General features: G+C 41.8%; 1 protein-coding gene across 3 annotated transcripts; it reads left to right on the plus strand.

The window, feature by feature from the left end:
• Positions 1-6,573: 6,573 nt before the first annotated feature.
• Positions 6,574-13,566, plus strand: eif5 (eukaryotic translation initiation factor 5). Of its 3 annotated transcripts, none has more exons than XM_015350585.1 (12): positions 6,574-6,674; positions 6,927-7,172; positions 8,396-8,675; positions 9,138-9,219; positions 9,420-9,592; positions 10,350-10,461; positions 10,913-11,037; positions 11,422-11,580; positions 11,945-12,106; positions 12,220-12,384; positions 12,869-13,009; positions 13,247-13,566. In XM_015350585.1, the coding sequence occupies exons 3-12, from the start codon at positions 8,604-8,606 to the stop codon at positions 13,340-13,342; spliced, it is 1,287 nt and encodes a 428-aa protein (XP_015206071.1). In that variant the 5' UTR covers positions 6,574-6,674; positions 6,927-7,172; positions 8,396-8,603; the 3' UTR covers positions 13,343-13,566. The 3 variants fall into 3 exon arrangements, with proteins under 3 accessions (XP_015206071.1, XP_015206072.1, XP_015206073.1); XM_015350586.1 differs by having other exon boundaries at positions 6,927-7,135; XM_015350587.2 differs by lacking the exons at positions 6,574-6,674; positions 6,927-7,172 and adding an exon at positions 7,313-7,617.
• Positions 13,567-13,968: the final 402 nt, after the last annotated feature.

Below are 13,968 nucleotides of genomic sequence, written 5' to 3' on the forward strand. Positions count from 1 at the left end.
TTAGTGTTAGAAAGAAAAGAGTCCAAACCTTGTTTAAATTCTATTTTAAAAATCCAGCAGAGGTTAGAATGATTGGATTCATTTAAAACTGTTAATTGTAAGTACTTTATAATTTGTAGAATGCATTATTCCTGGCAGCTGTGTTTTACTTTGTTATTAAATGGGAATTCTTTTTCTTTGCTATGGCAGATGCTTTACTAACTAGCCTGTTGATGAGATATTCTGTAACGGTTTGCTGGACACACACGGTCTGTGGTTCAAGTTGCTTTCCCATTGGCTGTGCTCCAGCTGTCCTCTGCAGAGGGACGGAGGCTGACCGGACGTCTCTGCCCCTGCTCTGTGGACAGAATTTTCATGCTGCTAGTATGCTGTGCTCTGGCTGGGGCTCAGTCAACCCTTACAGGATCTTAGAAGGAGATGATTTGAAACAGAAAGAGGCTGAGATTTGTCTCAGCAAAATGCGCTCGAGCAGATTTAATAATGCAGCAGAGAATTAGGCTGCAGGCTAGTGACACTCTCTTCCCAAACAATGACACAGCAATTTCTTTAATCCTCTAACGCCGGAAGGATTTTTTTTTTTCAAAATGGGGGATTTTATCCTTTCGCTTTTAGTAAAGGCCGTGAAACACACCTCAGGAAAAATGTATTCTGCAACAGATGTGCAGTTAGGTGCTTTTCCCTTTTTACTGAGCCCACAAGATCAGCTTTCTAAGATCTGAGCCAATAATTTTCTAGTGCAGTGAAGTCCTAGAAATTCCCTGAATGGGTGGGAGACTCAGGGAGGCAATGGGACGCAGATTAGGATACAGGTTAGCAACCAACATGAGCAATAAAAAACTTTCAAGGAAAAAATGCATTGCTCCTAACCTAACGCCACAAAATGTAATGAGCTCACTCTTTCCTTTTTACCATCTGGAAACTCCGTAATTAAGCAACAGATGTTTTTGTTTTGGTATTTCTTTATTCAATCAAAAACCCCAACCCAGAGGATGAGGTGTCACAATAACAATAAAAAAGGTATCAAAGGAATGCAATTTTTTTAAAATCTGGAACTGTTTCATTTAGAAACTAAAAAAGTGTTTCAAAAAGAAAAGTGGGAATCACCATAAGAAGTCACTAAATAATAACTAGTTTAAAATAAGCTGTATGGAAACCATCAGAACGCAAGCAACATCTTGTAAACAGTGTTAATAAATGTAAACAAAGGGATGTTATCTTAAAATGACAAATTCTATAGCTAATTTGAAATATTATGTTAAGGTTTGGTCGCCACGTCACAAAAAAAGGATCATGCTGACAGAGAAGATTGACCAGAGCATTAAAGGAATGTTCCACTTTGACAGGCTAATTAGGACTGAATCTTTTTAATCTTGAGAAAAGGAGCACGAGGCTGTCTGTTGTTTTCTGTTAATGGCCAGGATAATGGCTAGCACTTAAATCCTCAAGGCTCTTGAAATGGGAAACACGCACATTGAGACATTTGGCTAGGGTTGAGTCTGTGAGGTTTGGCCTTGCCACATCGCCAAGGTGCACTTTAGTGTCCACTCTAATTGTAGTGTTCTCCCAGCCAAGTCGGAACTGTGGTGGCTCAGATGGCAAGGAAGTCCAGCTGCTGACTAGAAAGTCCTGGGTTCAAGCCCAGGTAGGAGCTTGCTCTGATTCCATCCAGATGGCTCCCAGGTCCACTCAGCCTGCTTTCCAAGTGAGTACTGGGGTTAATCCTTCTGGGGGTAACAGGCTGACCACCTCACCTCCAGTGTTGGATGGTTGAGAGAAATGGTGGCCCCCATTCCCCCATGGGGCTTTATGGCCTGAAAAGGGACCTTCCTACCAAGCCCAGTTGAAGCATGGGCAGGACACATACCACCTGATCCTTGTGCACTCAGCAGAGGCAGACTAGGAAACAAACACCAGTTCTTCAAATCCCCCAGTTATTCTGTCTTTAAAGTGCACCTGCAGTCTGCCTCTACAGTACATATATGCAGCTAATTTAAAACAGTATTTAAAAGGGAACTGCAGTTCCCTTTTATTATTATTATTTAATAATAATATTAAATTTCGGTAACAGAATAAATATATTGATGTCTAGAAGACATTTTGTTGCCTCATTCTGGAATGCACAACATGGAGCTGCATATACCTGTTCATCTATTTTGTGATGTAAAGTGGAGGTTTTACAAGTTACTGTAAAAGTTATCTTACTTTTATTGTGGTTTGAAATGCACTAATCAATGCTCATGCGTTCCTGCCTAATCAAAACACAATTACAATTTCTTGAGTGCATACTGCCTAGGGAAACTCTGAAATCTTTTCTATCGCAATGCAAAAGAAGGAATCTTTGGTGGCTGCCATTCAGGAGCCCTGTGCACATGCCATTGAATTGCAGCAGATGCTTTTCTGAACAGCATCACGCCAGGCTGCAGGCATCACACCTGCATGGAGCTTTGTGCATTGCCACTGTCAGCAAACAGACAATTGCACCAATAATCCAGCCACTGCATTTCCATTCAGAGTTGCATTGCTCTCCATTTTGCTGAAACATTGCAAAAAAAAGTTACCAGAACCCTATTGTCTCACCAGCTGATAACATGCCTAGAGCTTTCAGGCCACATGCTGACCTCAATTCTGTCGGCAGTCCCAATATTTGAAGTTTTTACAAGTGCTGACCCAGTTAGTCAAGTATTGGATTGAACAGCAATTTAACAGCAGCAAACACCTGTCCCTTTGATCATGTTAGGATTATGTTTATTTAGCAATCACTTTTATTGCATTTCTCACTGAATGTGTCCTTGCTCCTTGCATAAGGGAAACAGGCAAAAGACAGGCTGTCTGAGGTGAGCACATCAGAGCAGTTAGGTAATTGAAGCTTTATTGAAATAATTATATATATATATACAGATGATAATACCATGCAAAATTATTACCTTAGAATTGCTTACAATTTAATTTACACAGTTACCTTATTTGGCAATGAGATACTGGTTTTGATATCAAAATGAGTTCATATCTCAGACACGTGAGGATGTGTTTTACAAACATTTCATTTGATTACCTTTGCCCTTGTCCACCATACTTTCTGTATAATGTTACATCATCATCACCCAATACAGGCTTTTTTTAGGTCAGTGTGAATTTCTCATGAAAAAATCCCATTAACCAATTTTTGCCACATGTCTATAATGTCAACGCCAAGTCCAATCTCTTTCAGTTTAGTTTGTAAAATTTGACCAGCGCATGCTGGCCGATCTGTTTGTGTCCCACCACAGGGGGTCAGACAAAGACATCGGAGGCCCACCTTGGCCTCAGATTTGGTCACTCCCACCCCCACAGATCTCAATGATGGCCAGATCCTATTATAACCTTTTCAGTTCCAAAGTGCTGCCTTGACCACACCACCCACTGGGATTGATCTCCCACTCTCCCTCGTTTCACTGACATTCTTATCGTTTCTTTTTTCCCTGCTCCGACTTCATTCGTATTAAAAACATAACAAAGGTTACGAACGAGAGGAGACCCTTCAGGTGACCTAGCAGCTCATTGATACAAGGATTGCCTCCAGTTGCCTCTGGAAAGAAGCCAGGTTAGTGTCTTCAACAAGCTGGAGAACTTGTTCCATACCTCCACAACTCTTTGGGTAAAAAAGAGCCTCCAGTTGTCATGTGAAGGGCATTTCCCCATAGTTTCAATTATGACCAAATGTGGAGTAATACCAAACTGTTAGACGTTCAGTTGTGAAACACAAACCTGCTTCTCCTTAAGCAATTATTCTTAACACAGGGCTGGACTATCATTTAAAAAACTAAGGTCCAACGATGAGCTGTAAGAAGGTCAGCTGTTAGACATGAGATTCAAACCTTTCCCTCCCTGTGGGATTATACTTATTCCCTCTCTTCTTTCTACACCTTGATGTGTGTTTCACTGATTTTTACTTTTTAGAGTGGAATTAACTTGTACGCGTTCCCAAAACAAATACAAGCATACTACTTCAGCACGCAGCAGAATGGAGGAACAATAATGTAAACAAAATAAGTAAGAAATGATTCACCAGATATTCACAGGCACAATGAACAGACTATGGAAAAGACAGCTTTTAAGAAGAGGCTGGGACTTCACTTTTACTATTACGTAATTTCCCTTTCTTCTCTAGCAATTACAATTATTTCCCTTAATCACCCAAAGATCTATTTACCCCTCTTCTAGAAAAAGGAGAGTTTCCCTAATTAGTCGGTCATACAGGAATATAACGTCTGTCAGTTCAGGCCTGCTTGTGTCACTTCTCCTGGAAATCAGGAAAGATGACCAAGTGCCCTGTTTCCAAGACAACAGGTTCTGCGCTGAGCACGACACACTGCCATCTTGTGTTGGAAGGAGGCAATGACCAGCCTGGGTCCTCTCACATCCTTTAAATAAGAATATAAGCCTATAAAATAAGGCTGAGCAAAACTCTCCCTGGCTTTTCATGACAAAGGCAATTTCATGACAGAAACCTGTGTCAGCGGGTGATACTCCCGCTCTCCCCGCTGACTGTTCCCCACAGATCTGCGGACAAAGTCTTAACCGAATTAACGTCTAGTGACAAAAGTCGCATCTTGTATTGATTTTGTTCTTTGAAGTCTGTTGAAACCTGTGACAGGAAGGAGTGATGTGCTGTCACGCTGGCTGGAGCCTTTCAAGTGCAAAGATGTGTTATGAAGGCCAGTGTGTGAGGGTATGGTGTTTATGCAATTACTTCCAAAAGTCAAGCTGATGTTGTTCTGGCTGTAATGTCAGTTGAGGACTGTGACAGGAAGTATGGAAATGGTGTCATGCCTGCTGTTCGACCTTTAAGTTGAAGAATGCTTTACGTGGCATATGGATTGCCACTTCCCCTCCGGAGAGGGGGTGCGTTTCACTAAATGCGAAAAAGTGTTTTTCGCCTTTAGAAATACGAAACATTCTTGGTTCTTCCTTACAGAGCAACACAAGTGAACGCACGCATACAACACAAAACGCACCATCTCTTGATCAGACGGGAGACTAGACTCGTGTGCTCTTCATGGCTGTCTTCTCGTCAGACCGTTGTAGGAAGCCCCAGGTGTCTATACTGAAAACGCAGCGCCACCGGAGAGCCGCCCGCTCTCGGACCTGTATCCCGGCGACTGCCACCTGTGGGGCTTGTGCGACAGTGAAACAGCACAATGAGATGCAAATCAATGAGATGCAGTCGGCAAGGATACGCCCCACACACACCCAAGCCTCCAGCCACCCACGCCGGACTGATGAGCGAAACTTTCACAACGAACAGAGAAACAGAAGTGGAGGGCAGAAGTGGAAACGACTTGGAAGTGCATTAAAAACTGAGAACAGGGAGCCACTTCTTTACCCACAGAGTCGCAGGAGTGTGGAACAAGCTACCCACCCATGTCTATGAAGCCGATACCCTGATTCTTTCAAGACTAATATGCGGGAGGGGTGTCCGTCATTGTCGAAACGTCCGTTAAATCACGAAGGACGTTTATGAACCCAACCACTCTACTACATGAATAATATATATATATGTATTCTTTCTGGATCTTTCGACTTCAAGTCAGTCAATGAAAATTATTCATGTGCCTTTTTCATCATAAGCAAGCTCTTTATTTCATGTATCGCAAATATACTGTAGAAAATCCGCTGAAGAGTACGAAACAGAAACAGCACCCATAGGCAGCACTTAACCTACCGTTATATGAAAGTATTGATATTCCTGAATTTTAAACCTATGTAGTAGTTTTCATTTTGCTTTAAGAGGTGTGTATTTCATCGTTAATGTGGGGGGAGTCCAGTGTTTCTGATTTTGTAGCCAGTTCCCCTTGAGAGAATGTCGTCTGACATTAAGTCCGTTAAACCGGGGGTTAAATGTATTTCAGAACTAACTATACGTTAAGTTTGTAAACTAGGGGGTTTTGTTTTTTTTCCCCAAGATGAACGATACACAGCCCCTTGTAATTGGATTAGGTTTTAAACGCAACTGGGAACAAGCCTCCATAAAGATCAGTACGGTACTGCTGAAGGGCATCAAGCTCGTCTGCTGGGGTCATCCATGTTTTAATTGACCCATCGTTTTGTATTTGTTTTTTTGAAAAAGCTTCAGCGGTACAGAATTTGTTGAGCGTATGAATGTATTAATGCGTGAATTAAGACAGCTGCCCAGACCTTTGGTTTTCTCGAGTTAACAAAATAATGTTTGCCAGTTCGTCTCGTGACTGCTCTACATGACAACCGCTACGCACATCTAAGCAAAACATGTATAATAAGACATGCGATACTACATACAAAAATACCACATTTAGAGAAAAAAAAAGCGGATTTAGCGTGGTGATCGTAATACTCATATTGTGACAAAAGGCCCCCCAAAAAAACAATTAGAAGATTAACGCGAGAAAACAGGAAACCAGCCCAAATCCCACCGGCGGCGTAAACAATATCGCGAGACTGTTAAGATTCACGAGCGCCGTGAGAACCCCCCCCCCCAACCCTGTTGCGAAAGATATGGACAGGTACCGCCACCAATAATATCGCCGCTCTTCCCCGACGGGCCAATCGCCGGCGAGGAGAGGCGGGGTTGCGTCGACGCGATGGCTGGATTGACAGCGTCATTACTGGCCGAATATCATTCTGGCGACGCGCAGCTCGAGCGAGAACGTTCTAGAGAGGTAAGTGAGCGAAGGGGTTAGAGGACGCTCTAATTGGTGTGAATAAGGCCAAATAATAAATTAAGGGGGTAATAAGACCTTCTATGGGGATCGCCGAATTGCCATTTACGCCTCATGAGGGAGCGTTGTTTAAGCTTGAAGGCTTGTCTTTTGTAGCCTATCGAAACGTGTGGTTACGCAAGTAATCGAATCCGCTCTACAATTAACGCCGATCTGTTTTCCTAACCCCCTCACCCTGCCCATTGTTTCCAGATACCCCATTTTTGAGGGCGTCTCGTGTTTCCCCGAAGGGTTTTATTACTCTGCACCGGAAAACTCTTGCCTCTCCATTACCGGCACCGTCGTCGTGCCGTCCTCGCTTTCTCCAGTACTCAGCCGACCCCCCCCAGCTCCCAGCACGAACACTTCACTGCGTCTCAGGGCGACCAGCGGTGTGTTTATGTCTTTATTTTACGAAAACGGTGAGTACCCGGACGACAGGAGCGACGGATGGGAAAGGTATCGTTTTCCATGTTTATTTTAACCCTTCTGTGTGTTGTTGTGCGTCTGGTTTCGTCCCGTGGTCGGTATTTGGTGTGGTTGCGCTGGAAAATGTGGCGTGCGTGTGTTCAAAATGTGGATCAAAATGGCGTCTCCCCCTTGCACCGTGCTCCCCGTGATAAAATTAGTGTGACGCACTCTGCACCATTTCGCACAATTAGGTGGCCTGTTGTGACTAACCTCTTCTTCTTTAATTAACGGCAGCCTGTACCGCTGCTACCAATCGTTTTTTGTGCCGTTTAACTTGGAGACGCGGATATAAAGCGATGTGCGGTTTCAAAAGTCACCGTGCCCCCCCTCTCTGTCCGTTTGTGTCGCTGTCTGTTTCGCTTCGCCCTTTTTAACTTTTGGGTTGCAATGATGAGTCATCATTTGGAAATACCACCGCTTCAAGGACGATAAGGTTTGACCTACTTTTCAGAAAGTAATACAAATTGTATTCGCTGCGCAAAACCATTACACTCCCAGGAGTATTTTTCATTCGTTGTATTTGAAGGCGTTCCGCTTGCTTTGAGCTGCGGTATTAAAATAATGAAATCAATGTATAGATCGACGTGTTACGTTTTCCGTTTTGCTCTACAGTTTTACGCTGATATAATCTAGTACGTTTGTGACCTCTGTGGCGAAAAAGACATTCATGATAAACGTTAGATGGATTCACAGCGTCACCTGTTATTTGCTTAGTAGCAGCAGCTCCTACCCAGAGGGGCTTGCAAAGCAGTCACAAAATCGATACGGAATTAAAATGCAGTAGGAAAAACACTTCAGGAAGATACACAAGACAAAACTGGGTGAGCACGCGTTGAGACGTGCGGTGCAGGGGGGGGGCGTTTTAAAGTTTGGGGAGGTGTGAACTCCCCGACATTTTAATCTTTAAAATGTCTTGGCCAGTGTCCTTCAGAGATAGTGGATTTAGCAGCACGTGGGAGGCAATGTAGTTCGGTTTGCTTGTTTTAGTTTTCATATCGTGTGCATGTCGTGCATTGCTGGTGTTCTGACTTGCAACCAAAATGTATTTACATGCTAAAGTTGCTGTACCCCAGAATTAAATTGTTTTTTTTTTTTGTTGTACAGTCAGTGTTTCTGTTTAAGCCATTTTCTTAAATAGTATAGTCAGTGTTTCTGTTTAAGCCTATTTTTGAGTGGGGCTGTCCCTAATGAGTCTTTATTCTGTTTTTCAGAGCTGTTGCGCAGCTGTTGGAACCTGTGTGGGGGAAACTTAGCCTACAAGCAAGGAGCTTGCAGCCTCAGTGGCGAAAACTTTTTCATGTCAGAGACCGAGTACACTTACAGTCGTTTATGTCATCCACTCTTCTCCAGACAGAAGATACCAAAAAATTGCAATCCAAGATCTTCTTATCTTGTTGATAAAGCTAATAGCGAGCCAAAATGTCTGTCAACGTCAACCGCAGCGTTTCAGACCAGTTCTATCGCTACAAGATGCCCCGTCTGATTGCCAAGGTGAGGAGGGGCACAGTGGGCTCATTTGACTGAGGGAGAGCTTGGCAGCTTCTTCTAGTGTTGTGAATGACTCAGGACTGCAGTGTTGTTTTGTTCTCAGTAGAAGACTCCTGGCTTTCAGAACTAAAGCCAGATTCATAGCTCCTTAAATTAACCAACTGTATAGAGGAATGCTAAGTAACTGCCTTTCCTGCTCATGTGACTTAGTTGGTTAAATAATCCTTTTGGATGGGGGAACTTTATTGCATACCATCTGTGTCCGCTGAGTTTAGTTTTAGCATTTTTAAGGTGGTTGGGATTTGGAACTAGCAGTTTCCCATCCTAGCAACTTTAAAAATGTAGATTGTCATTTAGGCACTTTATATCCTACTGACATTTTACAGCTGTCTTAGAAGTGTGAATTGATTATTTTTGTGAATTGCAGTCAATAATCTTTTTTTAATGTCTCCCTTCTCTAAACAGGTGGAAGGCAAAGGGAATGGAATTAAGACGGTTATAGTCAACATGGTTGACGTTGCAAAGGCACTTAATCGGCCTCCAACGTGTAAGTTCTAGCCTTGTATCCTTGCAGGGGCATTTTTGACTGACTTTTGTTAACTTAGTAATGGTAATCTGAATGCCTGTTAAACAGTATTTAAAGTTGATTCCTATTGGAAAGAAGCAGCATTTGGGGTAGGGGGGGTAGTGCTGGGTTGCTTTCATTACATTCCACTTGCTTCAGTTGTACGTTTTACTCCATTTTAGATCCCACCAAGTTTTTTGGTTGTGAGCTGGGAGCACAGACCCAGTTTGATGCTAAGAATGACCGCTACATTGTCAATGGATCTCATGAGGCGAATAAGCTGCAAGATATGCTGGATGGATTCATCCGAAAATTTGTGCTGTGTCCAGAGTGTGACAATCCGGAAACTGACCTGGTAAGTGCATTTTTCCTCTTTTTTTTTTGTGAAATCTTGAAAGACCTTCTGTTGCCAAAGCCCAAATTTGCCTTGACTTGTAACTAATAATGGGGTTTTGCTTATAATCCACTGACTGTCTTATGGAGAGGGGTAAACTCCACTGCAGTTTCCTAATTGTATTGAAGTGTTTAAAAGTTCTTCAGAATTCAAGGCCGCTGTCCTTTTGTTGTCTTTCCTCCTATACACACAAAACCTGTAGCCTTTAATATACAGGGTTTAGGCTGGGCAGATTTGGTAGTAATGGAAGCACTCTCCTGGTGTCTGAATTTGAGACCTGCAGTATCCGTTTTCCACTGCAGAGTTAGCCTCTTTTTTTTTTTTTTTTTGCATAACCCTACTGCATTGCAGTTATGTTGAGCTCCCCAGACTTAGACTATCTAGGGCAGTTCTGTTTACCTCCTTTGTGGAAGATGTAGAGCACAATGCAGTTAAGTTTGCTACTTCAGTTCAGTTCCTATGTTACCCCTGATATTTCATAAGCATTTTAAAACTGTCAGGGTTGGTCTTTTGTTATGCTTTACTGGTGCTTTGGAGCAGTTGGCCTAGCTTAAGTGTTTTGTGGAAGCTGAATACCTAATGCATGACTTGTTTAAAACCAAAATGACTGTCTGCTTTGTGACTTAAACAAAGGTACATGTGTAACTAGCTGTCTTGTATGTGTATATTATTCCTCTGTGAATGTTTTTAATTTGGGATTTCTTCTTTACCTTGGTAGCATGTCAATCCTAAGAAACAAACCATTGGCAACTCTTGCAAAGCCTGTGGCTACCGGGGCATGCTTGACACACGACACAAACTCTGCACGTTCATTCTTAAAAACCCACCAGGTGAGTGACAACCCACTTAATGGTTTTTGTAGCTTAAACACATTTACATTAGCTCTTGATTGCATTTGGTGTTCAGGCCACCAATAGATGTATGAATTTACCATGTTTTAAGAACATGCGAGGTTACAAATAAGGAGGTCATGCAGCGCATCTAGAATGTTTGGTTATTAATAATTGATCTCAGAATCTTCCTGCTGTTTCTTGACCGAAACATTGACCTTGTCTTTGTCAGCATGGCTAGATAGTTGCTTCCCAGATTCCTGCAGCTTTTTGCAAAAAAATTAACAGCATGCTTTTTACACTCCTGGTTGTGATACCAGCCAGATTTAAACCCATTTCTTAGTTGTAGTTTATCAATATCTGAAAATCTGTAGCCTTAATTTTAGTGATATAATTTGTTAATGGTATGTTTGGATGTGTTCATTGTAATAACTTTTCCTCTGAAATGCAGAGAATGAGAGTGGATCCGCTAAAAAGGAGAAGAAGGAGAAGAATCGGAAAGGTAAAGACAAGGAAAATGGATCCAGCAGTGGAGAAGCTGGGAATCATAATGAGATAGATGCACCTGATGCCGTAGTAAGTACATAATTGCTGCCTTGGACTTTTGTGTCCTGTTCTTATTCGTAAGTTTAAAAAGTGCTTTAGAAGAAACAAATTGAAGCCAGGTGTAATGGAAGGTAACTGCTGCTTGAAATTCCATTCATTCAGATAGAGCTTGGCCTTCATTTTTCTTCACCCAACCCAAAGGATTTACGGTCTTTTGATTTCATCCAGCAACGTATTTCCAATTGAATGTGTAGTTATGAAAGTACAACTCTGACTGTATAGTCTTCTTGTAAAAACTTGTGAAAGTATGTCTGTAGTTCTGTCTACAGGATTCAAATTGATGAGCTGTCAAAACATGCATCAAGTCTTGTGAGTTTCTAGCTCTTTCATTCACTGAATTTTGCACTTGTACAGGATGGAGATGACGACGATGACTGGGGTGAGGAGACCACAGAGGAAGCTCAGAGACGCAGGATGGATGAGATCAGCGAGCATGCCAAGAACCTGACTCTCACTGACGACTTGGAAAAGACCCTGGAGGAAAGAGTCAACATGTTTTACAACTTTGTCAAGGTGTGTTGATCAGCATGTTTGTTCAAGAGCAAAACAATTACATAGCCTTATTATGAGTACTGTAAACTGTTGGTTTTAGATGAATGTTTCTGTTGATCCTAGAAATTGTGGTACTATAGGAAGTGAAGTTTTAAATTTTATCCAGGGCATAAAGTACCATTTTTGATTTTAGAAAGTTTGTTTTTTTCTGGCAGCTCTGATTCTGATAGCAGTTAGAGGAGAAGCTGAGATATTTGGATTTTACACGTCCCTCCGATAACTACTAGTACCGATAACATGAAAATGATTTCTATTGCTTCTAGTTTACAAAATGGATTTAGTATTTTGTCTCCAAAATGATGCATGAATTCATTTTTTTTTGCAGCAAAAAAAGGAGGGTGGAGTCATCGATACAGCAGACAAAGAAATACTTGCGGAAGCTGAGCGCCTGGATGTGAAGGCCATGGGCCCCTTAATCCTGAGCGAACTGCTGTTTGATGAGAATATCCGTGACCAGATCAAGAAGTACAAGCGCCACTTTCTGCGCGTTAGTATTGAGTTACGCCCAGATTGCTAGAGCTGTTGCCAGAGTGTTTATAAAACTGCTTTGTTAATGTGCACACAGTAAACTTTAATTTCCACTTTTTTTTTGTTTTTTAGTTTTGCCACAACAACAAGAAAGCACAGAAGTACCTGCTAGGTGGCTTTGAGTGCCTGGTGAAGCTGCACCAGGCCCAGCTGCTGCCCAGAGTCCCAATTGTGCTGAAGGACATGTATGATGCAGATCTTCTGGAGGAGGAGGTCATTCTTGCTTGGGCAGAGAAGGTACATTTAGCTGGATTTGCTTTGCAGTGGAAACTAGACCTGAAGCAAATATTTTGCATCCTTCTTTATAGACATTTTTCTATAAACTGTTTGGTGCACAGTTGAGATGATAACCTTAAAACTGGGCGTCTCTGAAATGGTATCTGGTGTAGGTAAGACTTGCAGACAGTTCTCATTTGTTTTGTAGTTTCATTCCCAGTAACATTGAAACCATGGTTACAGCAGCTGGGAATACCCATGGCTTGTACCCACCACTTGAGACGCAGCTGGAGGCTCTGTATCTGTTTACAATGTCTTAAGAAAAGCAACAATTATTTTTAATTTGATAAGAGTGATGGAGATGCCTCCAGCACCTTAACCTAATACAAAACAAGTTTCATTTGAGAAACATGAGGGCCATAATACAGCACAGGCTTAGAAATGCTCATCGTACATGTAATAGTGTGTTGGTTGTTTGTAAATCTGTACAACTTGTTTTCTTTAGGTGTCCAAGAAATACGTTTCCAAGGAGCTTGCCAAAGAGATTCATGCCAGGGCTGCTCCATTTGTCAAGTGGCTGAAAGAGGCAGAGGAGGAGAGTGAGGGCTCCGAGGAGGAAGAGGAGGAGGAAGATGAAAACGTCGAGGTAGGCTTTGGTCAGCCGTCCTTTCCTACAAAGGACACGTGACTGGACAAATTCATGTTAAACTCTGTGCCCCGACTGGCTTGTCTGCATTGATGTTGGCTTCGCGTAATTTATTGTAGATGCTATTAAAGTAATCAGATCACAGTGTACAAATGCTGTATGTATAGTTCTTGTGCTTCTTTCTTTGGACCTTTGAAAGCAATATTTATGGTGACTAATACATTTCTTCCTGTTCAGGTGGTGTACTCCCCCTCTGCCAAAGAGCTGAAAGTGGAAACTGTGAAACCAGAAAAGCCTGACAACGAGGAAGATATTGATATTGATGCCATTTAAAGATGTTTGTGCTTTAATACAGAGCAAGCCTTCTTTCTTAGCTGCTGTGGCTTGGAAATCTGTTTAGTGCTTTGCTGATTACATTATTTAACATTAGTCTTGCTGGTGACTGAGATATAAAATTAAATTTCTTGGGGTAATGACCCTCTTGGTATTGGTTTTTAAATATTGGTATGGGGCACTGTAACTGCACATTGTCAATAAAGACCGTTTTGCTATTCGCAGTATTGTCTTTTAATTTCCTTGACTTTGATTTCAAAATGCTTACCTCCCATGTTATTACAAGCTGTATTTGAGGCATTTTTAATTTTTCCCAACTCATGCATAAGCTTCCACTTTTGCTTTACACGGTGTATATGTAGTGTTTGGAGAAGCTACTTTAAACTTTTTCGGAAACCCAAGTTTTGTGATGCTCAAACTTCAGTAGGCATTTCTTTGACATTAACCTGACTACAGTACTGTGGTGCATATTGGGTATGAAAATATGAACAGAAGTTAATCCTCTAGCAAGCTAGTTTTTTTTTTGGTGATACTAATGGCAATAGATAAATGTGAATTGAAATCTGTTTTCTGCTCGTAAATATTGCAATTATGGGTTCAGTTTTATAACATTAGTATTGTGTAAA

This window comes from Lepisosteus oculatus, chromosome 8, assembly GCF_040954835.1.
Source record: "Lepisosteus oculatus isolate fLepOcu1 chromosome 8, fLepOcu1.hap2, whole genome shotgun sequence".
Lineage (NCBI taxonomy): Eukaryota > Metazoa > Chordata > Actinopteri > Semionotiformes > Lepisosteidae > Lepisosteus > Lepisosteus oculatus.